Source organism: Bison bison, unplaced genomic scaffold, assembly GCF_000754665.1.
Source record: "Bison bison bison isolate TAMUID 2011002044 unplaced genomic scaffold, Bison_UMD1.0 scf7180017864516, whole genome shotgun sequence".
Classification (NCBI taxonomy): Eukaryota; Metazoa; Chordata; class Mammalia; order Artiodactyla; family Bovidae; genus Bison; species Bison bison.
The window spans coordinates 8,393,558-8,417,307 of record NW_011495069.1 but is presented as its reverse complement, the minus strand read 5'-3'; the positions used below and the strand labels follow the sequence as shown (position 1 = coordinate 8,417,307).

The 23,750-nt window shown below is 44.3% G+C and overlaps 1 protein-coding gene and 1 non-coding gene across 2 annotated transcripts in view; one reads left to right on the top strand and one right to left on the bottom strand.

Annotated features, from left to right (window-relative positions):
• Positions 1 to 221: 221 nt before the first annotated feature.
• The window catches only part of PAFAH2 (platelet-activating factor acetylhydrolase 2, 40kDa), a 35,418-nt gene continuing 11,889 nt past the window's right edge, over positions 222 to 23,750 (top strand). The window contains exons 1-8 of the mRNA XM_010830087.1: positions 222 to 327; positions 6,338 to 6,479; positions 7,408 to 7,561; positions 8,390 to 8,486; positions 16,045 to 16,113; positions 16,480 to 16,621; positions 17,536 to 17,649; positions 21,726 to 21,817. Of these exons, the coding sequence (XP_010828389.1) occupies positions 6,390 to 6,479; positions 7,408 to 7,561; positions 8,390 to 8,486; positions 16,045 to 16,113; positions 16,480 to 16,621; positions 17,536 to 17,649; positions 21,726 to 21,817 (758 nt within the window). The 5' untranslated portion in view covers positions 222 to 327; positions 6,338 to 6,389. The remainder of the gene's footprint in view (positions 328 to 6,337; positions 6,480 to 7,407; positions 7,562 to 8,389; positions 8,487 to 16,044; positions 16,114 to 16,479; positions 16,622 to 17,535; positions 17,650 to 21,725; positions 21,818 to 23,750) is intronic.
• TRNAE-UUC lies at positions 21,299 to 21,370 on the bottom strand. Its single transcript has one exon. It is a non-coding gene; the product is annotated as a tRNA-Glu (tRNA).

Sequence of the window (23,750 nt, the reverse complement as noted above, 5' to 3'; positions counted from 1 at the left end):
TTACTAACCGGGACTATAAACAGTAACCCTCCGCTCGGGCTTTGTCGTCCTGGTGGCGGCTCCTCGACCACCAGGGGGAGGAATCGTACTTCATCCCGAACGAAGAGGGGCCGTGTAGAACTCTGGGAATTGTAGTCTTCGGATCGTATGGGCAGTCTTCGCGGTGCACCTCGGGAATTATAGTTCTGGACAGAGGTGGGAAATGCTTTTAAGCGCTAATGTCGAGTTCTGGAAACTACAATTACCAAGGGGCCACCAGCTCCAGGGCAGTTTCTTGCTTCCGTCGAGTTGACCGTCTGGGCTGTTTCTGAGGGTCAACGTGACTCGGTAAGTTTGGAGAAAACCTCTATTCTGAACTGAGGTGTCTGCGGATTTTGTCACATTCCAGCCCTGTTTGGGGGCGCCTCGTCTCAATCCCAGGAGCTCCCCATTAGTCTTTCACCTTTTCTGTTTCCTGAGACACCTCCAGTATCCACCCGCACCCTTTATTCTCCCAGTCATCTTCATTATCACTTGGCGCCCCTGGAGCCCCACCGTGAGCTCTCAGCATACCCCCTCTGAAACTCGGGCTTCTTTGTGCTCCGCACCTTTTATGTGCTTCACTCTTACTCTCACTTTCTTGGTTTTCATGCTAATGGAACAAGGGTCACCATTCCTTCTTCCCAATCCACGGAGTTGCTCAGAACTGGAATTCAGCAGAGCTGGGTTTTATTATCGCAGCTCTGCAAATCCTTTGCTGTGTGACCTTGGGCAGATCATACCCCGTCTCTGGGACTCACTCTCTTCATCTACAAAGTGGAGATAACAGTTGCTCTCAGTCTTAGCTTGAGGCTATGTTCTGGAGCCAATAAGCTAATATGTGTGAAAGTACTTTGTAAACTGTAAAGCCTCCACAAGCGAGAGAGATTATTTTTACTGTAATTATTAATGCTCTGAAATACTCTCATCTTGGCTCCTTTTATAGCTCTGCCCCTTTGTTGCTCAAACCTGCCCCTTGAGTGCTTGGTGTCTCCATTCTCTAAGAACAGGATGATATTTCCTCACTTCCCCAGAGACCACAGACTAATGAGAGCTTTGTCTGAAAGGAAGCCCCAGAGAAGTGCTTATCTTGGACTATGTCCTGAAATAGCCAGGGATGAAAAGTCCACACAGCTGGCAGAAGGGTGGTCCCTGCTCACTGGAATCAGGGCCCCAGCAGGAGATGGACAGCTGCAATGTAAGCCCTCTCTGTTCCCTTTGGGCTCTTCTGGGCCTATATAAGGGCTTCCCTGTCAGACGATAAAGAATCTGCCTGCAATGCAGGAGACCCGGGACTGATTTTGGAATAGGTGTCTCAGACCTGATAAGACTGGAAGGAAAGAAACCATTTTGTCCAAGGATTTAATTCAGAAAACCACAAATCACTCCCCCACCCCCGCAAAAGAAAAAAGCTTGGCTGGGTATAATGAAAGAGAGACATAACATTGTTAATTAATTCCTAACATTTTTATGAGCACTTAAAATGTCCCAGACCCTAGGCAATATCACATTTGTTACTAAATTTCACTTATGAAGTGTCCTCATTTTACTCACAAGGAACTTAGGCTAAGAGATCATGTAGCTAGTTATGGTTTTTGTGCCCTCTATATGTTAGGTGTTTTACATACTTTCATTTAATCCTCATCAGCAATTTCATGAGTGACTGTTATTTCTATCATGTGGAAAAATTATAAGAGGCTTAGAATTGAAGGAACTTGCTCGAGGTTAAACAGCCAGTTAAATGGTAGAGGTGGAATTCAGTCACCAAAGCCTTTCTTTTCCCACTATACCATGTAGTCTAATCTTTAGATCAAAAAGACATCGATTAAAGAATTGAGAGGGTGTAAATCAAAGCCAAATAAAAGAAGCATTTATGGGGTCCCTCAGTGTGGGGAAAGCATGAGGATAGATGGTTTATCCTCCAAAGAAATGTAAAACACATTCTACCTCTGTAGCATATCTGAAGAGATAAGGCATAAGTGTGTAAAAAATTAAATAGCATTCATTGGATCAATTGATTGCAAATTACTACATTAAGCCAGGAACTGGCAGGAACATGCTTCTAGGTGGCCATGGGGATTAAACCAAGTGATATCATAATCATTATCTTTTCGTTAATATGAAAATGGTGGACTGGAATACCATATCCACTCAGTAAATGTTTATTGTATGCACACGTCTGAAAAAAAGAAAAATCCTGGGTACCATCTGGACCAGAGGTTCTTGCACCTTGGGGATCAGAAAGCTTGGGAAGCTTTATAAACTAATTGATCTCTGGCAATGGGGGCCCTAAAAGCTTTGTTTCTGAAAAGTTTTCCAGGTGATTGTGAAATAATAGATTCAGGAACCTCTGATCCAGATTCTACTTGGACCACTTCTGGGAGGCAAGTCACTGATTGAAAACTGCTCGTTGTTGTTGCTCAGTCGCTCAGTCGTGTCTGACTCTGCAACCCCATGGACTGAAACATGCCAGTCTTCCCTGTCCTTCACTACTTCCTGGAGTTTGCACAAACTCATGTCCATTGAGTCGGTGATGCCATCCAACCATCTCATCCTCTGTCACCCCCTTCTCCTGCCCTCAAATCTTTCCCAGCATCAGAGTCTTTTCCAGTGAATCAGCTTTTTACATCAGGTGGCCAAAGTATTAGAGCTTCAGCATCAATCTTTCCAATGGATATTCAGGGTGGATTTCCTTTAGGATTGAATAGTTTAATCTTCTTGCAGTCCAAGGGACTCTCAAGAATCTTCTCCAGCTCCACAATTTGAAAGCATCAATTCTTTGGTGCTTAGCCTTTTTTATGGTCCAACTCGCACATCCGTACATGACTACCAGGAAAACCATAGCTTTGACTATATGGACCTCTGTTGGCAAAGTGATGCCTCTGCTTTTTAATACACTATCTAGGTTTGTCATAGCTTTCTTCTGAGGAGCAAGTGTCTTTTAATTCCATGACTGCAGTCACCATCTGAAGTGATTTTGGAGCCCAAGAAAATAAAATTGGTCACTGTTTCCACTGCTAGAGTAGGTACTAATTCAAGAGCTGTCCTGAGGCAGCCTGTGATTGGTTATCAAGTGAGTGATGCAGACATACTCGAGTGGAGAAGAGGGAAGATTGGAAGGACTTGGGAAGCTTCACAGAGTACCAGAGATTTCACTAGGCTTTGATGGATGGGGCAGGTTTGGGTGGGTAGAGAGGCTTTTAGGTAGACATCACCTCAAATTGTTTAGATAAGGTGAGCCAAAGTAGGTAGAGATACCTGGACTGAGTTCCTTGGAGAATTCCTTGGCATTTATTAGATATGACACTGGATGCTCTGGGGATGTTTCTTAGGCAAAAATTTGCAAGTTAGACTGGATTTTCCCATCTCTCCGTTCTACTTGGGCATCAGTCAATATGAGCCCAGAGAATGCAGAGATTTTCACGTTAGCCTCACTCTGTCCAGTTAGCTTCTTTAGTTTTTATTTATTTCCTAATTCAATTTAGTTGATGGCCTTCCCAGAAACTTTCCAGGATCACCAGAGAGTTCTGCTCCCCTTCTGTTACAGGCATTTTTGAGTGCCCTTGTCCTGATGCCTATCTCATGCAGTGTTCTGTTTTTGGATTAAGACTAGCATCTCTTGCTATAAGCTAATATCATTCTGGTCACCCAGTCCTGAAATCTGACTCATCTTTGGCTCTCCCTTCTTGCATAACTCCCCAAATCCACTTAGTTGCCCAAATCCTATTGCTTCTCCTTTTCACTCAATCAGCAAATATTAATGAAACTTCAGCTGCTTCATTGTCTTGTGGGTGACCTATCCTGTGCCTCCTCCTCTCCTGCTGTGGGTCCTCTGTGCCTTTGCCCTCAAGCGGAAAAGGTCAGGGTCTGAGACTAAGCAGCACATGTTCAACTTTCCTTTGGCTAAATAGCCCACTGACTACGTCAGGAGCTTAGCCTCTTTTTAAAAAGAATTTGGTTTTTAAATTTGCTTCAGAGAAACAAGATGAAGCAATTCTATAGTAGAAAGAATATCACTTATTGTCTTCCACAGTTAAGTAGTATGGCATTAAGATTATTGCTCGTCTGGAGTTTTCCATTAGGCCAGACAATTGGAAGTTGGCAGTGAGGAGATCTATGTGTAATAATAATTCTGGTAACCTTGAGCATTTCACTTAACCTCTTAGAACCTTGATCTCTTCATCAGTAAAGCACATTTCTGAAGTGAGCTGAGTTGCAGTGGTGGTGCAGGGGATGACTGTGGGGAGAAGTGATCCCTAAGGTCTCTTCTTGCCCAGGCATGTTTAGACTCAAACTACCTAATCCTTCCCAGAGCATCTTAAAGAAAGCAAAGTAATGCAATGACTGAAAATGTGGCCCAGGACTCAGTGGATCAGTTTAGATGCTTTTGGTTCAAGCAGTAGAAATCTAAACCCAGATGGTTTAAACAATAAAAAGGGATTTATTGGCTCTTGTAACTAGAGGTCTAGGAGTGGGCCAAGTTTCAGGTATAGTCGAATCTGGAGATTCTTAATGTCTTCACAAATAACTCCATTTCTCTATGATTCTCTCATCTCTGCATCCTCCACGGGTACTTTCATTCATAAGGTAACAAAGTGGCTGCGACAGTTCAAGGCTTCACATCCACACATCCTGCTAGTTCAAAACAAGAAAGAACTTGTCCACACTCGACCATCAAACCAAAGTCCTGGGCTTTGCCCTGGTTGGCCCAGTGTATGTCATGAGCCCACTCTTCTCCAGATACTGATGGGGATATGTAGGGCTGATAGGTCCAACTCTAGAGGTTAGAGAGGTGTCAACCCCACCCAGATCACAAGGGATCTTCGTAGGAGGGAAGGACAGGATGAATGTTAGGAAATTGGACCACATTCTCTACTGTCACAGCCACATTGCCCATGATCAAATTCTGGCTCTGTTCACTGTTCTTGCGTAAATTGCCTCACTTTATTAAGCATCAGCTTCCTCATCTGTAAGATGAGCTAGCAATTCATATCCCAGGGGATTATTGTAAGGATTTCATTAAATAATATATGTATGTGAAGCCCTTGGTGTAGTTCCTGGCACAGAGTAAGCTGTGGTGCTGGCGGTGATGTAACTGAAGAGGGAGGGAGAGCAGTGGCGTTAGTCCCGATTTAAAAAGTAACCTCGACTTCCCTGGTGGTCCAGTGGTTAAGACTCCCCAATGCAGGGGCCTGGTCAGGGGAACTACATCTCACACGCTGCAGCTGAGACCTGGCACAGTCAAAAAAAAAAAAAAGGACATCCTTGTTTTAAAAAAAACAAACAAGAAGCAACCAAGTTATAGGGATGCTTTCTAGTCAGAGTGTGCAAGCCTGCCACGTGGAAGGCTCCTGTTTGATCTCCTGCCCACATTATACTCTAACCTATTTCTGGCCCTTTCTACTCTTACATTATGTCCTTTATAAAAATGCTCCCCTCTCCCCTGCCTCTAAAATCTTCCTCATATTTAAGACCCAGATAAGTGCCTTTTATAGTTTATAGTTTAGGTCAGTGATTTTGAATGTATGTCATCGAGTCTCCCCACTAGCAGAATCAGTGCGGGTTAAGAGCTCAGGTCTGGATTAGACCTGGGTTTGCCACCTAGAAGCTGTGTGACTTGGGAAAGTTATTCAACCTCTTCATGCCCTAGTCTCCTCGGTTGTAAAACAGGGTCTAAATAGTACCTTCCTCAGATGGTTGTTGAGAGGATGAAATGACGTAGAGTATGTAAAAATCTTAGGTCAGCGCTGACACATAGTAAATAATAGATGTTAGTGATTGTGTTTGTTATTCTTAGCTTCCTGCTGCTGCTGCTGCTGCTAAGCTGACGACAAGGTCTGTGGCATGTTCTCTGCAGCAATTGCTGCTGTGTTGGGCACATAGTCAGTGCTAAATGAGCATTTGTTAGTGGGTTTTGAGGAGTACAGAGGCTCTGTTTCCTTTCCATGATCTTCTCACCTCTCCAACCAATAGCAACAGAAAAAGCAGCCCCCTAGACCTGGGTTTGATCCCTGGGTTGGGAAGACCCCCAGGAGGATCCCACTCCAGTATTCTTGACTGGGGAATCCCCATGGACAGAGGAGCCTGGCTACAGTCCATGGGATTGCAAAGAGGCGGACACGACTGAGTGACTAAGCACAGCACAGCAAACCTTAGTAAAGGCAATGTAGCAAGGTGGATGATGTGGAAGATTGGCTGCGTCACCGGCAGGGAGGAGGGGTAATAGGAGGGGTAAGAGATGGGTTGGCTGATGATACGAATAAGCAACAGGAAGCTGAGAGGAAACCAGCAAGAGGTGGTTCTGTGTTCCACCCTGCAGCCGTCAAGTTCAGCCACTGTCCAAGTCGTCGTTCAGTTCAGCTGGTTATGAGATGGGGGTCAACCAGTCTGTGAGCTTCCCACCCGTCACGGGACCCCACCTCGTAGGCTGTGGGGATGTGATGGAGGGTCAGAGCCTCCAGGTAAGTGTCTCCAGCATGTCTCCACTGCTTCTGTCTGCACGTCTGATGATGTCATTCCAGCTAGGGGAAACCTGAGTTAGAGCTGGTTTGGATTTGATTGCCGAGCACCCAGGTCTCTTTCCCCTGAACTTTTCTCCTCTTTTCAATTAGAGACATCTCAACAGACAAGAGATGATGGGTTCTTTTTCCCAACTTGGAGGAACTGGGGCCTCTAAGTTCAAGGGTAGCTATCTGATGTCTTGAGAGCAGGTGCCTGATCCTGGGAAGGTTTTGGATCTCGCCCTAATCTGAGTGTATGAGAGGAAGAGCGGTGGGCTATGTGCCATTGACCTTTGACGCCCCGGCCCCGAGTAGGAAAACAGTCTCCTTTTTCTCCTCTTCTGCTCTCCTCTGTTCCCCCTCCTACTTTAGTCTGGGACTTTCCCTCCTTCAGTTCCTAGGTCATTCTCTGCTGGCCCTTGAACTCTTCCCTCTCCCTTGTGAGAGGCACATACCCCCATGTAGAGTGAATGTGCTGCTGCTGCTTCCCAGGGGCCAGGCTCCAGGGTTGCCCTGGGTGCCACCAGTGTCACCCCGTTCAACAAGAGAGCTACGGCTTCGCTTCTGGGGCTCCTCCAGACCTGGGCTTCCAGCCAAATTGAAATCTTTTGATAGCCCAAGCACTGGAAATATTTTAGTACTCCTCCAATGTAATTCAAAATACAGTTGGCTGTTTGAAATAACATAAGCCTTACGTGAATGCTGAACATAAAATTGCTTCTTTTTGGTTTTTCTGAAGGCAAAATTCAGGTATGTGAATTGAAGGTACAGTTTCCCTGTTTCAGTACTTGGCTGGTACCCCCAAACAACTGCTGAACGTGTCTGTTGGGAAATGTAGCCATGCTTGGGCTTCTTGCTCCGAGCAGCTGCTGTCTTTTTTCTCTTACAGGGCAGCTTCTTTCGACTGTTCTACCCGTGCCAAGAGGCAGAGGAGACCTCGGAGCAGCCCCTGTGGATTCCCCGCTATGAGTACTGCGCTGGCCTGGCCGAATACCTAAAGTTTAATAAGCGCTGGGGGGGGTTACTGTTCAACCTGGGTGTGGGTAAGAGCTGGCGTCACCCCTGGCTACTCTCCCAGCTGTAGTTATGTCCCTTGGGGATCTCCAGGCAGACACAGTACCTTGTAGTTTGTGTTGTCCAGCCCTTTTGTAGTGGGGCATCTGTTAGTCAGTGTGGTATGGAGAGTGGAGAGAATTACAAACATAAGAACTTTATTTATTTGTTTGTTTGTTTGTTTTTGAAGAGCTTTAGTTATAGAGTTAGACTGCCCTGGATTCGAATCCAGTCCTTATCATTTACTAGCTGTGGGGCTTGGGCCAGTTACTTAATGTGTCTGAACATCTACCTTTGCAGGATTGTAATGTCAGACGTATATAAAAGATGCACTCTAGTGCTGTGCTTGGGATGTAGAATGTGTTCCATAGGTGGCAACTATTACTTATGTATCCAGCATGCATTATTTCTACTCTGTGTCAGCTATAGCGTAGATTAAAGAAGCACTCTTGACTGCCAAGGAGCATACCATCTCCTGCAGTTGCCCCTCTAGCTCCTCCCTCTTCTGGGTCAGATCACACTGAGTCATCCACTTCCCCCAAAGACCTCACCATTAGGAACTCTACCGACTGCCTTAGCATCTCAGGGATTTACCCCGTAGGTTGTTCAGTTACTTCCCCTTTGGATTTCTTTTCCCACTTTCTGTTGTGTTCATGCTCCCAAGGGGAGAAACAGGGAAAGAATAAATGATTGATTGTCCTGGGCTGCTTGGGTGAAAGGTGGATCTCTTGAGAGGAGGGCCACTGGGTCCCCACCATGCTTGTGCTCAGGCTGCCCTTGGGGGGCAGCCGGAGATTCTTATCCCATGTCTCTGCTAGGATCTTGTCGCCTGCCTGTTAGCTGGAATGGCCCCTTTAAAACAAAGGACTCTGGATACCCCTTGATCATCTTCTCTCATGGCATGGGAGCCTTCAGGTAAGAGTTGCTCTCCCCCAGATCTTGTCACATTCCTTGCCTGGTTGCAGCTGCTGACTCTCAGCATGTTCTCAAAAGACAAAGAAACCCATATTTCCATCTGTCAGCTCTCTTATCTATCATCCGCTTCATCCCAAAGCACTGGGTCCACCTTCTTTAGAAGGCCTTCCTCAAGCCCCTTTCACCTGGTGGAGCCTTTCAGCAACCTTCATATCTTTCCCTTCTCATGTTCTAGCATTTATGTAAATACTGTTTTAGCCTTCTTCCTCTATAACAGCCCAGAAGTACTAGAAGGAGCTTGAGCTTTATGTTCAGAGAGTCAATTATTCAACATGCATCGGGGACAGCAGTGATGAAGACATTCTGGCTCCCTGCTCCGTGGAGCTTGCAGCCTCAGCTGTTAATCTCAGCCTCACCACTGTGCTGTGTGAGCTAGGACCATGGTAGGCGTCTCTGAGCCTGTATTTCCTCATCTGTCAAATGGACTCAGATGAGACACCGAGTAGGTGTGCACTTAAGCCCATACTCCTCTCCATCTCTCTGCATGGAGGATTGTGGGGCGATGAACTGTAAGAGCCCCTTCGTCATCAACTTCAGGGAATGCTGGCCTGTTTTACGAGTCAGTGAAACTGTGAAAGTGAAAGTCACTCAGTCGTGACCGACTCTTTGTGACCCTATAGACTATACAGTCCATGGAATTCTCCAGGCCAGAATACTGGAGTGGATAGCCTTTCCCTTCTCCAGGGGATCTTCCCAACCCAGGGTTCGAACCCAGGTCTCCCATTGTGGATGGATTCTCTACCAGCTGAGCTACGAGGGAAGCCCAAGAATACTGGTGTTGGTAGTCTATTCCTTCTCCAGCGGATCTTTCCGACTCAGGAATTGAACCAGGGTCTCCTGCATTGCAGGCGGAATTGCAGGTGGATTCTATCCCAACTGAGATCTCAGGGAAGCCCTTACAAGTCAATATCCATTCAGAATTCTCCCCATGAATTCTTATTTCTGCACCTTGGTGTGTTATGTAGTTATGTAGTTACGTATTAACTACTGTGCACGTGGTTCCTGTTTAAGCTTGTGAATATTCACACTGTATGTTCATTCATCAACATATAAGTCTAGTTTATGTCCAAGAGTGTTACACAAAGTCATCTATTTTTGCCTTTACACATCCCACTTTCACTGGAACGATTGTTTACACTGTAGCCAGGGAGGTCTATTTTATTTTATTATTGTTTGCTTTGGCATATTCCTGCTCTGAGGAACATCAGTAAGTTCTTTTTATTTATTTAAAAAATTATTTTTAATTGAAGGATAGTTGCTTTAAAATATTTTGTTGGCTTTCGCCATACATCAACATGAATCAGCCGTAGGTATACAAATGTCCCCTCCCTCTTAAGCCTCCCTCCCAACTCCCTCCCTACCCCACCCCTTTAGGTTGTCAGAGCATGAGCTTTGGGTTCCTGTGTCATTCAGCAAATTCCCACTGGCTATCTCTTTTGCTTGTGGTCTTGTATATGTTTCAGTGCTACTTTCTCAAACCATCCCACGTCCCTCCCCCACTGTGTCCCAAAGTCTGTTCTCCATGTCTGCGTCTCCATCGTTGCCCTGTAGACAGGTTCATCAGTACCATCCTGCTAGATTCCATATATATGCTGCTCTAAGTCGCTTCAGTCATGTCCGACTCTGTGCGACCCCATAGACGGCAGCCCACCAGGCTCCCCCGTCCCTGGGATTCTCCAGGCAACAACCCTGGAGTGGGTTGCCATTTCCTTCTCCAATGCAGGAAAGGGAAAAGTGAAAGTGAAGTCGCTCAGTCGTGTCCGACTCTTAGCGACCCCATGGACTGCAGCCTACCAGGCTCCTCCGTCCGTGGGATTTTCCAGGCAACAGTACTGGAGTGGGGTGCCATTGCCTTCTCCAATATATATGTTAGTATATGATATTTGTCTTTCTGTTTCTGACTTACTTCACTTTGTATAATAGGCTCTAGGTTCATCTACCTCATTGGAACCAACTCAGATGCATTCCTTTTTATATTTGGGAGCCCTTTGAACTTCATTCAGCTCTTGTCATGATCTTATCTGAAGGCAGGTACAGGGCAAAGTTTCCAGCCTAGTTCCTTGCAACTTGCCCACCTCCAGGTTTCCAGACAAACAGCCCTAAAGGTACTATGTTAGTTTCTGCCTCAGAGTTTTTGAGTTTTTTTCTTTGTTTGAAGATACTGGAGTTTTTTTTATTTTTTTGTCCTTGAGACATGCTCTATTTTAGAAATTAGATTATAATATTTTTATTTAATAAAATAAAGTATTTAATAAAATAGATGCTATAAATAAAATAAATTATAAATTTTTAATTATAAAAATTCTATTTTTTATATTAGAGTACAGTTGATTAACAATATAGCATTAGTTTGAGGTTTATAACAAAGCAATTCAGTTGTACATATACATGTATCTATTCTTTTTCAAATTCTTTTCTCATTTAGGTTGTTACATTGAGCAGATTTCCCTGTGCTATGCAGTAGGTCCTTGTTGCTTACCCATTTTAGATATAGCAGTGTGTACATGTCCATCCCAAACTCCCTAACTGTCCCTTTCCCCCTGGTAACCATAACTTTGTTTTTGACGTCTGTGAGTCTGTTTTGTAAATAAGTTCATTTGTATCTTTTTTTTTTTTTTGGCTTTAAGATTCCACATATAATTAACAGTATTTATTTGTCTTACTGAGAGGGTAACAGGCAGGAAGGCCATGGGTCTCCAAATGGAGGAAATAGGCAGCAAGTGTCAGACATTTATCTCTCTCTTAAGCGACAGGAGGAAACTACAAGTGTTAGATTTTTTCCCCTTCTCTATACAAATTTATAAAGAGGTATTGTTGTAGCCACACTTTCCGGGAAACAAACTCACTCAGAAGGACAATGCAGATAGTGGAGTGCAGTGTATTACACCAGCGGGCCCAAGGCAGAGTCTCCTCTTAGCCAAGGACCCCGACCAGTTTTTGTGAAAACCTTATAAACCCTAAGTGTACTTGCTCAAACCCACCTCCCCAAATTCCTTGAAATTAGTCTGGACAAGGTAAAGAGAGGTAGGATCAAAGTTAACCCATGATTCATGTGTCACAAGACTTGATAAACAGTGGATATTTATCAATAAGCCTGTGGTCATATCCCTGTAAACATAATAGAATTTACCACTTTGTTCTGTTACAGAGATAATTAGCATATTCTTTTAGGCAACAAGAGTCCAAGTACAAGTCCTGAGGCTCTTTTATCCGGGGGTCTGGTTTTCCATTGGTATGCCATTTCTATAGACACCAGGCACAAAGTTCAGAGTCCATTGGGAGGGTGACTGTGTGTGTAGCCTAATGTTCACAGCCTGGCCTAAGATGGAATCCAGCTATGTCTGTTTTCTCCTTCAGTATCTGTTAAAATTCTGTGTTGCCATGAGGACACCTGGTTACACCAGAACTTCAGTTCAGTTCAGTCACTCAGTCATGTCCAACTCTTTGTAACCCCATGGACTGCAGCATGCCAGGCCTCCCTGTCCATCGCCGACTCCTGGAGTTTATTCAAACTCATGTCCATTGAGTCGGTGATGCCATCCAACCATCTCATCTTCTGTTGTCCCCGTCTCCTCTGCCTTCAATCTTTCTAGCATCAGGGTCTTTTCTAATGAGTCAATTCTTCACATGAGGTGGCCAAAGTATTGGAGTTTCAGCTTCAGCATCAGTCCTTCCAATGAATATTCAGGACTGATCTCGTTTAGAATGGACTGGTTGGATCTCCTTGCAGTCCAAGGGACTCTCAAGAGTCCTCTCCAACACCACAGTTCAAAAGCATCAGTTCTTCAGCGCTCAGCTTTCTTTATAGTCCATCTCTCACAGAACTTAACTTTTTTCAAACCTTGAGCTAACCCATGCTTTTTTCTTGTGGAAATGTTTGTCTTAAGCTATGTTAATGACTATGTATTTACTCTAGACTCTGTCTTCTAGTTGGTACCACCTAAGACTCAGAACCAGTTTGTTTTACTCATGCAAATATTCTCTTAAGTTATGTTCATGAGGCTGTATTTGCTTGGAAACCTGCCTTTCTTCAAGATTCCTGTCAATCATGTTATCGCCCAGACAACTCACCCTGTGGTGATGTTATCTCAAAATGCATCTTGTCGGTGAGGGGCCTGGTGCCATTCTCTGAGTTTTGAGACATTTCCTTTCTCTAATTAGCAGACTGCTAGTAGCTATATAACTTCCGGCTAAAGACTAGCAGGGGGGCACTCTTTCTGCCCCCTTCTAATGTCTGTGTCCAAAGCTTTCTCTATCTCTTTTATACTTTAATAAAACTTTATTACACAAAAGCTTTGAGCGATCAGGCCTCGTCACTGGCCCCGGATTGAACTCTTCTCCTCCAGAGGCCAAGAATCCTGGTGTCGTTCACGGCTCAGCAACAACCTCTCCTTACTTCACTCAGTCCGTCCATGATGCTGCAAATGTCTGCCCTAGGGTTTTCATCTGTGCTGTGCTCTGTGGCTGTTCCCTTTGCTTGGAATATTTCCTGTTCTGTTCCTCTCTTCTCCCCACCTTTAGTCTTTTGCCTGGCTAATTCCAAATTACCTTCAGGGTCTTAGTTTTGGTGTCACCTTCTTAGGGACACCCACCCTGACATGCTTTCATAAGACAATCTGTACTTCTCAGTACTTAACATAATTGTAATGAATTAATTATTTATGTGATTATTCTTTAACATATGTCTTTTTTACTAGATTGTAAGCTCCATGAAGGCAGAGACCATGTCTGTCTTCTATCTTTCCCGATGTCTAGGGCAGTACCTGGAAAACAGTAGTTTCCCAATAAATATTTATGTTTTGCTAGCTTCCATACATTCAGCAGATTTCTGTTGAGCACCTGCTCTGTGCCAGTTTCTTGGCATGAAAAAAAGGTGGGACATATAGAAATAAAACAAATCAAGGAATTTTCATCCACTAGAGGAGACTGCATCTAGATGTACATAATTATAGTCCATGGCAGGAAGTGGAGAGCAGATGTAGAGATGAGAAGGACGGCAAGATGGTTTTCAATGTTGCTTTCTTATTCAGTAAATTTAGTACCTGCCATGTGTGAGGGCCTATGCTGTGGCTGGGTGTTCAGTAGTGAATAAGATAGAGCCCCTGCTTTCAGATTGTAGTCTAGTGGAGAAAAGGAGCTGAGAAATACTCTTTCCTAAGCTCACAGAGAACAGGTGAGCGCATGACTTTAGCGTGGTCTTTTTGGTCTAAGACTCTGTCTTGAGGCTTCACATCTAAATACACTTGGGTGAATCAATTATAAATACTCTTCATTAACTGTAGTGAAATTCCAAGAAAAAAAGGCAGGGAGGTAAAGAGACATGGTTTCCTCTCATTGTATCTGTGGTTAATTCAGGATCTGAAATCCTTCTCATGGGTCACAGACTTGTGACTTTCCATCCCAGGGAGACGTGTGTATTTTTAAATATTACCAAACCATTTGTAATGTGCCCCTGTCTAACATTACATGTTTGGTCTTGTGAGGTAGGTGGGTGGAAGAATATTTTACAGATGAGCAAACCAACTCTGAAAGGTGGACTTGCTCAAGATTACAGTCTGAACTGGGGAGGGATCAGAAATCTCTAGCTCTTAAATCCTGTTCATTGCCTCCCCAAGAGAAGTGAGAGAAGGTGAAAAGAAATTTAAGTAACTGACCTTCCTGAATCAGTTAGGGTACAGGCAAGTTGTATTTAATAGAAAAACTCAAACAATAGTGACCTAAATAATATAAAGTTTATTTTTTGCTCAGATAAAGTAAAACTAGGCAGAGCTAATATGGTAGTTCTATAAAGTAAAAAACCAGACTTCTTTTATAATCTTGCTCTGTGTGTGTGGCTTCTGCTTCTAAGAATATCTCATGACCCAGGGAGGTTGCTTAGCTCTAGCCAATACATCCACAGTCCATGCTGTAGGAAGGGAAAACTCCCCTGAAAGTTCTATATAACACAGCTGCTTACATACCATTGACTAGAGCTGCCCTGTCCATTTTGGTAACTTCTGGCCACATGTGTCTATTGAATATTTGAAGTATGACTGGTCCAAACTGAGATATGCTATAAGCATAAAACACACACTGGGTTTCAAAGACTTCATATGAAAAAAAAAAAAAGATAGTGCAATAAAATATTTTGTTAATTTAAAAATCTTGATTATATGTTGAAATGATAATGTTTTAGCTATATTGGGTTATTAACCATCCAGGCTGATGCTTCTTCCTGGAAGACTTTACCAGAGCCTTTAAAAGATATTGTCTAAAGAGACTCTGGGGCACAGAGCACAGGTTTTGGAGTCAAAAAGCCCCAGCGTAAAGTTTGACTCTACCACTTACTTAGTTGTGTAACCTGGGGCAGATACTTGGCCTATTGTGAAAAGAGCTCTTAACATAGAAAGTACTCATAAAGGACTCACTGTTATTTTATGTGTATATATATATATATATATATATATATATATATACACATACACCATTTCATAAATTTACCATTCTCGTTCATACAATGGAATGTTACATGGCTTTTAAAAAGAAATCACACCACAGGAAAATATGAACTGGCATAAGAAGACATTCATACTGTTTTGCTAAATGAAAAAAAAGGCCACAAAATAGCTTATATTAAATAATAACATTATTTTTTAATGCATTTTTTAAAGAACTGGAAGGACAAACATCAAAATATCCAAAAAATTCTGTTTCTTTTCACTATTTAAAATATGTCTACTAGAAAATTTTAAATCGCTTAGAGTAGCATTACATTCCTGTTGCTGGACTAGAACTTAGTCACATAGACAAACCTGGCTACAGAGAGGCTGGGAAGTGTCATTTTGATCTATGAGAGTGTCTTCAGCTGAAAATTAGATTCTGTTATTAAGGAGGAAGGGAAAAATAGGTGTTTGGAGTAGGCAATTAGCAGTGTCTGCCATATTTTTTTTGAATGTTGGAGGACAGACCAAAGGAACCCACATGCTAAATCACAGATGCATATTTGCATGTTAAAAAGTAGCCAGAGTGCTTGTCCTCAGGGAGCTCACCAACTAATTTGGGAGATGTACGGTATACAGAGGGCATGGCAACCCACTCCTGTACTCTTGCCTGGAGAACCCCGTGGATAGAGGAGCCTGGCAGGGTGTGGTACATAGTGTTGCAAAGAGTAAGACACAACTGAAGCGACTTGGCACGCAGCACGCACAATATATAGACAATAAAAAAGCAACTGTGTGGAGTAGCCAAATTGTATTGGGGTTGGGATGGGGAAGATGAGTCAGTGTTTGGGGTTGCAAAACATCGTGGATCAATCTGCACATGCTCCCTGGAGAACACTTGGATTTTTGGTGAGAGTTGGGGTATGCTGGCTGGGGAAAGCTCCTGAAGAAGGGCTGCTGCAAATGAAGCTTCCTCCATTCCATCTTTTGTGATGGCTACTAGCAGAGCATGGTTGGACGGGAGGCTAAGGGCAGGCCATTCTTTGATCACTTCTCTCGGTTCCTTCCTGGATCTCTAGGACAGTGTATTCAGCCTTCTGCATGGAGCTGGCTTCTCGTGGCTTTGTGGTTGCTGTACCAGAGCACAGGTGAGGATGACAGTCTAAACGAACCATCATGGGTCAGGTGTCTGCCATCCTGGGCTTGGGTATAGGCTAGTTTCCTCTGGATATATTATTTCCAGTCCTAGTGTTAGGCAAGGTAGGGATTGTATTCGTTTTAAAACGTGAGGACGCCAGGGTTCAAAGATACTGACTAACTTTGCTGAAAGTGACACAGCTAAATTGGGGTTCAAACCCAGGTCAGTCCCCCAAATCCCCATGTTTTTCTACTCTCCTAAGTATGCCCCCTGTCTTTTCCCCATTTAGCTAGAGGATAAGCTAGAATGGCTTGGCTGATTTTAAGGAGGATTTGGTAAAGGGGAAAATAAGTCCCTGGGGGCATGTGTATTGCAGGGATGGGTCAGCTGCGGCCACCTGTTTCTGCAAGCAGACCCCAGAGGAGAACCAGCCTGACAATGAGGCCCTGGAGGAGGAATGGATCCCCCACCGTCAAATTGAGGAAGGGGAGAAGGAATTCTATGTTCGGAACTACCAGGTAGGCTTATGCCAATAGGGAGGGAGAGTTACTAAGCCTGTCTTCTGTATAAGACACTCACTAAGAAGAGTTTGAACTCACTTCTTTTGAAATCTCGCTCAGAGTGGTCCTGAGCTTGTCACAGCTGAGAAATGAGCTCTTAATCAAAACTCTTAACAATTGCAAGTGACAGAAACCCAACTCAAGCTTGTTCCACAAAAAGGAGAATTGGTTGGTTTACATAGCAGACTGTAGGAAGGACAGGACCACTGGAATCACCGTCATTTCTGTCCCCTTGCTGGTTGGTCTCATCTACTAACTGGCTTACCGTATGAGGTTGCGCATGTCCGCCCTCACCATCTAAGAGAAGAGGGCTGTTTGGGGGTTGTCCCCGGTTTCTTCCCCAAGATGTAATATAAAAAATCCTGGATAGAGACTCAGGCTGCGGAGAAGTACCAAAATATGAAGTTCCCATCAGAAATGCATTGCTAGATATTTTTGGTGAGGGATAATCCTCAGAAGTCAAGGTTAATAGAAGTAGGGGTGGATTGAGTACTAGCAGACAAAAGCAGTAGACATATGCTATAAATGGGCAAGCAGAATCCAGTACAGGGTTGATAATAGGAACACTTTTATGTCCTTTTGTTTTCGAGATGCTTTCATATGGCACACAGTATACCCATATTATACCTCTGTTTGCCATGGGTAGGTGGGTAGAGTGAACAGCTGGGTTGACTCCATTGCGCTGTGAGGTGGGACTGACGTGAGTGGCTGTGAGGGAGCTGAGGCTTTCTCAGGATGTGGGGCCCACAGTGCTTGCTGAGATGGGGGTGGGCACAGCATCCCTGCACTCTTCCTTGGCTCTGAGGGAGACGGAGATTCCCACTGGGTGGTTGCGTGGTATTCCACTCCCACCAGGACTGTCTCCGTTGCAGGTGTATCAGAGGGTGAGCGAGTGTGTGAGGGTGTTGAAGATCCTACAAGAGGTCACTGCTGGGCAGACCGTTCTCAACATCTTGCCTGGCGGATTGGATCTGATGACCTTGAAGGTATGGCAGCACTTGGTATGACCGGGAACATATTTTATTCACCAAGACTTTCTTGGTTACAAATAACAGAAACCTAACTCACTAGCTTCAACCAAAAGATAATTTATTGGCTCAAATAAGTAGGAAGACCAGAGGCAGATTGGCTTTAGGCCAGTGTAGCTAGAGCCAGGGTCTCCAGCATTGTCATCAAAGCTCTTGGCACTGTCTCCCTTCTCCTGGCTCAGCTCCATTCTGTGTATATGGGCTTTATTCTCACCAGACTTTCTCCATCAGGCATAGAAGGGTGGTTGCTGGCATTCGGAACCTGCATTTCAACTCAGCTGTAGATTTAAAAGGAAAAGAGAATTTTTAGCTTCCAATGTCTGGAAAGGCCATGGCTCTATTTGGGTCATATTCACATTCTGAGCCAATCTCTGTGTCAGAGGGATAGGGTATTCTGGTTGGCCTGCCTAGGATATATACCCACTTCTGCATTAGGGGAACCTGAGCACCAGGACTGACAGTCCCTCAGGGCCACATGGATGAGGGAGAGATGGTTCATTCACAAAGGAAGGGCTGTGGAGCTGCAGACAAGCTCTGTTGTCTACTTCGGGCTTGTTCCTTCTTTTAAGGGAATCCTAAGAACCCCTGGGAGGAGAGAAACTGTCCCCGTTATGAAATTTGGTGCCTATAAAAAAAAAAAAAAGAAATTTGGTGCCTATAAAAGTATATTTTCCTCCCCCATCCTATCCTTTTCCCCATAATCTGAAAAGTAGCTCAGCCTTTATTTAGAGAACCAAGAAAGCACATAAAAGCATGAAAGAAAACGAAACAGAATTTTTTGATGTTTGTCCTTCTAGGTCTTTTAAAAATGCATTTTAAAAAACAATAATGTTATTATTTAATATAAGCTATTTTGTGGCCTTTTTTTCATTTAGCAAAACAGTATGAATGTCTTTTTATGCCAGTTAATATTTTCCTGTGGTGTGATTTTTTTTTTAATAGCCATGTAACATTCCATTGTATGAATGAGAATGGTAAATTTATAAAATGGTATGTATATATATATATAAAATAACAGTGAGTCCTTTATGAGTACTTTCTATGATAAGAGCTCTTTTCATACATACATACACATTGTTATCTCTTTACATAGGAAGAAACCAAGGATCCAATAGTCCAAGTAACTGCCCCAGGTTGCATAGCTAAGTAAGTGGTAGAGTCAAACTTTATGCTGGGGCTTTTTGACTCCAAAACCTGTCCTCTGTGCCCCAGAGTCTCTTTAGACAATATCTTTTAAAGGTTCTGGTAAAGTCTTCCAGGAAGAAGCATCAGCATCAGGCAGGATCTGAAATCCAGAGAACTTTCCCAGCATGTGTTGTCAATTCCCACTGGAGAAGCGGGCCCCAGGCACTGCAGTTCAGGCCTGTGGGCCTGAAACAGGCATCGGGGGATGGCAGGCTACGTATAGCTGGATTAGTTCCAGAGGCAGCCTTTTGAGGAAATAGAGAATTAAAAAAAAAAAAGCTAAGAAGGGGATTCCCTAATGGCTCAGTGACTGTGGCTCCGTGCTCCCAATGCAAGGGGCCCAGATTCGATCCCTGGTCCAGAAACTAGATCCCAGGTGTCGCAACTGAGAGTCACATGCCCCAACTAGAACGTCCTGCATGTTGCAACTAAGACCCGGTGCAGCCAGTAAATAAAATAAATGTTTTTTTTAAAAAGCTAAGTAAATTTTCACCTGTCAGATTGGGCAAGATCCAAAAATTGATGACTTACCCTGTTGGCAAAGCTGTGGGGAAATAAGCGCCGCTCTGTTACTGGTGTGAGTGCAGCTTGTCCCTTGCAGGGCAGTTTGGCAATAGCTGTCAACAGCACAGATGCACGCTGTGTTGGACCCAGCCATTTCCAGTGCTGGGAATTGATTTTACATATCCCTGCATACTTGCGACATGATGTATGTACAAGGTTACTCATCCCAGTGTTGTTTGTTGTAACAGCAGATTGATAGTATCCTAAATGTTCACCCATAAGTGAGCACAACTGGCTTAATAGATTATGGAACAATGGATGTATTATTTTGGATAATGCTAATTGCTGTAACGTCCGTGCCCAGTCGCTCAGTTGTGTCCAAGTCTTTGCGACCCCATGGACTGTATCCTGGCAGGCTCCTCTGTCCATGAGATTTTTTTCAGGCAAGAATACTGGAGTGGGTTGACATTTCCACCTCCAGGGAATCTTCCTGTCCCAGAGATCAAACCCGAGTTTCCTACAACTCCTGCACTGGCAGGCGGATTCTTTACCACTGAGCCACTGGGAAGCAATTGCTATGACATGTAAGCCCCAGATCTCAGTGGCTTAGCGAGGAGAGATTTATTTCTTTCCCACATGAAGTCTAAAATGGGTGCTTCTGTGCAAGGACTGACTCAGGGAACCAGGCTACCTTCCTCTAATTGCTCTACTCTCTTCCACTTATGAAACCTACCTTCACCATATACATTAAGCCAGGAATGGGAAAGGGTGTGGAGGTTGGTATGGAAGAGTGTTTATAGTATCCAGGACTGGAAATGGAGATAATCACTTTCACATTCTATCACAAAACCACTACCACTCACATCAATCACAAGGCCACATCTAACTGCTGGGAAATAGAGTCTAGCTGTGTGTCCAGGAAGAAGAACAGTTTTGGTGATCACTAGTGGTCTGTAGCATGGTGAAATCAAATGTGGCTGTAAAACAGGATAAGGAAGCTCTTGATGTAGTCATATCTGTGTAAAAAAGTAAGGTACAGTATCACTTATGTAAAAGCGAGAACGTATGTATTCATGTTTACCTGTATACCATAAGTAAACTCTGCAAAGACACAAGAAACTCACCTGTCTGGGTAGGGAGTGGGCAACTGTGTGGAAGGGGAAGACTTCTGTATGCTCCTGATTTTAGAGTTATGTGAATATATTACCATTAAAAAAGCTGAAGAGGCCTGGACCAATCTGAAGGAATTTAGCGAAGTGGGGAGAAAAAAAAAATTTTTTTTAATGTGGATCACTTTCAAAGTCTCTGTTGAATTTGTTACAACATTGTTTCTGTTTTATGTTTTGGTTTTCTGACCTGGAAGCATGTGGGAATCTTAGCTCCCCCACCAGGATTCTGCACCCCAGGCATTGGAAGGCAAAGTCTTAACCACTGGAAGGCAAAGTCTTAACTACTGGATCTCCAAGAAAGTCCCATGAAGGGGAGAATTTAGATACAAAATCTTGGGCTAGATTTTACTGAGAGCAAAGGAAGGCACAGGTTCAGGGCAGAGGCTGGACAGTGAATCCTAGAGAGATTTCCTGAGCCCTTTAGCAGGCAGCTGCAGTGGCTGTTTATATAACCATGTCCTGAAGGCTTCTGGGGGCAACCAGAAATAGATGAGTGCGGAGCTTGTTAGAGTGAGCAGACTCACTCTGCTGGGTAAAAGTCAGGACAGATATCAGAGGAAGTAGAACCTGAGATGCTTTCGGTACAAGCAGTCCTTCCTTCAGAGCGAAGTAGAGGGGCAGCAGGAGCACCCCATTCTGCCCTTGATTTGGGGCAAATATCATCCCTCCTGTTGTAAGGCAAGGATCTAGATGAAGAGAATTCTTATTCTTTTTTTCTTGGCTGTGCTCTGTGGCTTCCAAGATCTTAGGTCCCTGACTGGGGGTTGAACCCAGGCCCCTGCAGTGAAAGTGCTGAGTCCTAACCACTGGACTATCAGGGAATTCCTGAGAGTTCTCATCCTTAATGTGTTCTTCTACTGACTGGTCACATAACTTCAGTTTATTCATTTATTAATAGATATTTGAGTATCTACCTGGTCCAGATATTACAGGTGGTAAGATTATAAACATAAAGGTGAAAGACGTGGTTTTCAGAATTCCTGCCTACAGGAGGCTGCTCAGTCCATGGATGGCCTGAGTGGCTGCTCTCCAGTGGGCAAGAGGTGCTTAATAACGTGGTTTTGGAGGGCTCGCCCACTGTATTGTGCTTCTGTGTCATCGCCTCCCTGTTTCTTCCTCTTGCCCCGAAGAGTCACTAAAAGAGCACCCCTGCCTTTCTGACTTGGCTTCCTTCAGGGCGGCATTGACATGAGCCGTGTGGCTGTAATGGGACATTCATTTGGAGGGGCCACAGCTATTCTGGCCTTGGCCAAGGAGACGCAATTTAGGTGAGTTTCCCAGTGATGCTGCTGTTAGCTCCACATGCCATGCGACCATTCAGCAAGTATTATGTACCCTGCACTGTTTTGGGAGGTGGGGGTTCAGTGGTGAAGAAGAAAGCAAGGTAAACAAAGTAACAAGTAATCAGATCCCCAGCAGGCAAGTGCAAGGAAGAGAAGAAAACAGGCTGATAAGCTAGAGTATCTGGAGGCTTCCTTGCTGCTGCTGCTGCTGCTGTGTTGCTTCAGTCGTGTCCGACTCTGTGTGACCCCATAGACAGCAGCCTGCCAGGCTCCCCCATCCTTGGGATTCTCCAGGCAAGAACACTGGAGTGGGTTGCCATTTCCTCCTCCAATGCATGAAAGTGAAAAGTGAAAGTGAAGTTGCTCAGTCGTGTCCGACTCTTAGGGACCCCGTGGACTGCAGCCTACCAGGCTCCTCCATCCATGGGATTTTCCAGGCAAGAGTACTGGAGTGGGGTGCCATTGCCTTTTCCGGAGGCTTCCTTGAGAAAGTGACGAAAGCTGAGACTTTAAGGAAAAGAAGTCAACCTACGTAAAGGTCTAGAAGATCAGTCTAGGCAGAAGGAACAGCTAAAGGCCCTGAGGTAGAAAAAAGTTTGCTGTGTTAGTGTAGGAGGAGCACAGAGGGGACAGGGGCGGGGCGTATGGGGGGAGTCGCGAAGGATGGGGAACTATGTGATTAGGGAGATAAACCGGCCAGATCACAGGGCCTTTTGGCCAGAGTAAGGAAGTTAGATTTTATTCTAAGTGTGATGGGAAACCACTGAAAATTTTTAAGTATAGAAAAATCTTATTTACATTTAAAAACCACTCTGTGAAGAATGGGGGTTTCTCTAGTGGTTCAGCAGTAAAGAAAGAGCCTATTATGCAGGAGATGCAGGTTCGATTCCTGAGTTGGGAAGATCCTATGGAGGAGGGCATGGCAACCCACTCCAGTATTCTTGCCTGGAGAATACCATGGACAGAGGAGCCTGGCAGGCTGCAGTCCATGGGGTCTCAAAGAGTCTGACACAACTGAATCAACTTAGCACGCACGCATACGTGTGAAGAGTCGGCTGTAGGACAAGACTGGAAACAAGGAGTCTGGTTAGAGGGAGGTGATTTTAGAGTCAAGGTGAGAGATGAGGGATTTGCATTAGGATGGAGGAAGTGGGCTGGAGAGAAGTGATGGAGTCAGGATCGGTTTTAGAATTTTCCAGACTTAGTGATGTATGAGAAAAGGAAAGAGAGGAATCGAGGTTTTTCATTTGTGTGCCCATCATTTGAAGGGAAGATGATCGTCCTTTATTGAGATGGAAGAGATCGGGGGTGGGGGAGTAGGATGCTAACCTTAGGACCTTAGTTTTGCCCTTGGTGACAGAGATTGCTGCTTGACAAACTGGCCATGACTTCGAGTTGCGGCCCTAGGGCGGCTTTCCCTGACCACCCTACCGTGTATGCTCTGGGCTGACTTAGCAGCTTGTATTATCAGGGCACTAAGCTATATTTTGCTGCCTTATGTGTTCTGTCTACACTGCTCCCAGAGCTCCCAGAACTGTGTCATTAATCTCTGGATCCACAACACAAGGCTTAAGCACAGAGTAGGTACCGGATGAGTAGAATGAATGAGTAATGAATGAAGTGTCATTCTGTGTGACACAAGTCTGCTGCCTGAAAGTAGACCCAAGAGAAGAAGGAGATCAGATCCTTGCTTTCAGAGAATTTAAAAATCTAGAAGGATTTTTGGTGGCTTATAAAGAAAGCTGAGTGCTGAAGAATTGATGCTTTTGAACTGTGGTGTTGGAGAAGACTCTTGAGTATCCCTTGGACAGCAAGGAGATCTAACTAAGCCATCCTAAAGGAAATCAGTCCTGAATATTCATTGGAAAGACTGATGCTGAAGCTGAAACTCCAATACTTTGGCCACCTGATTCGAAGA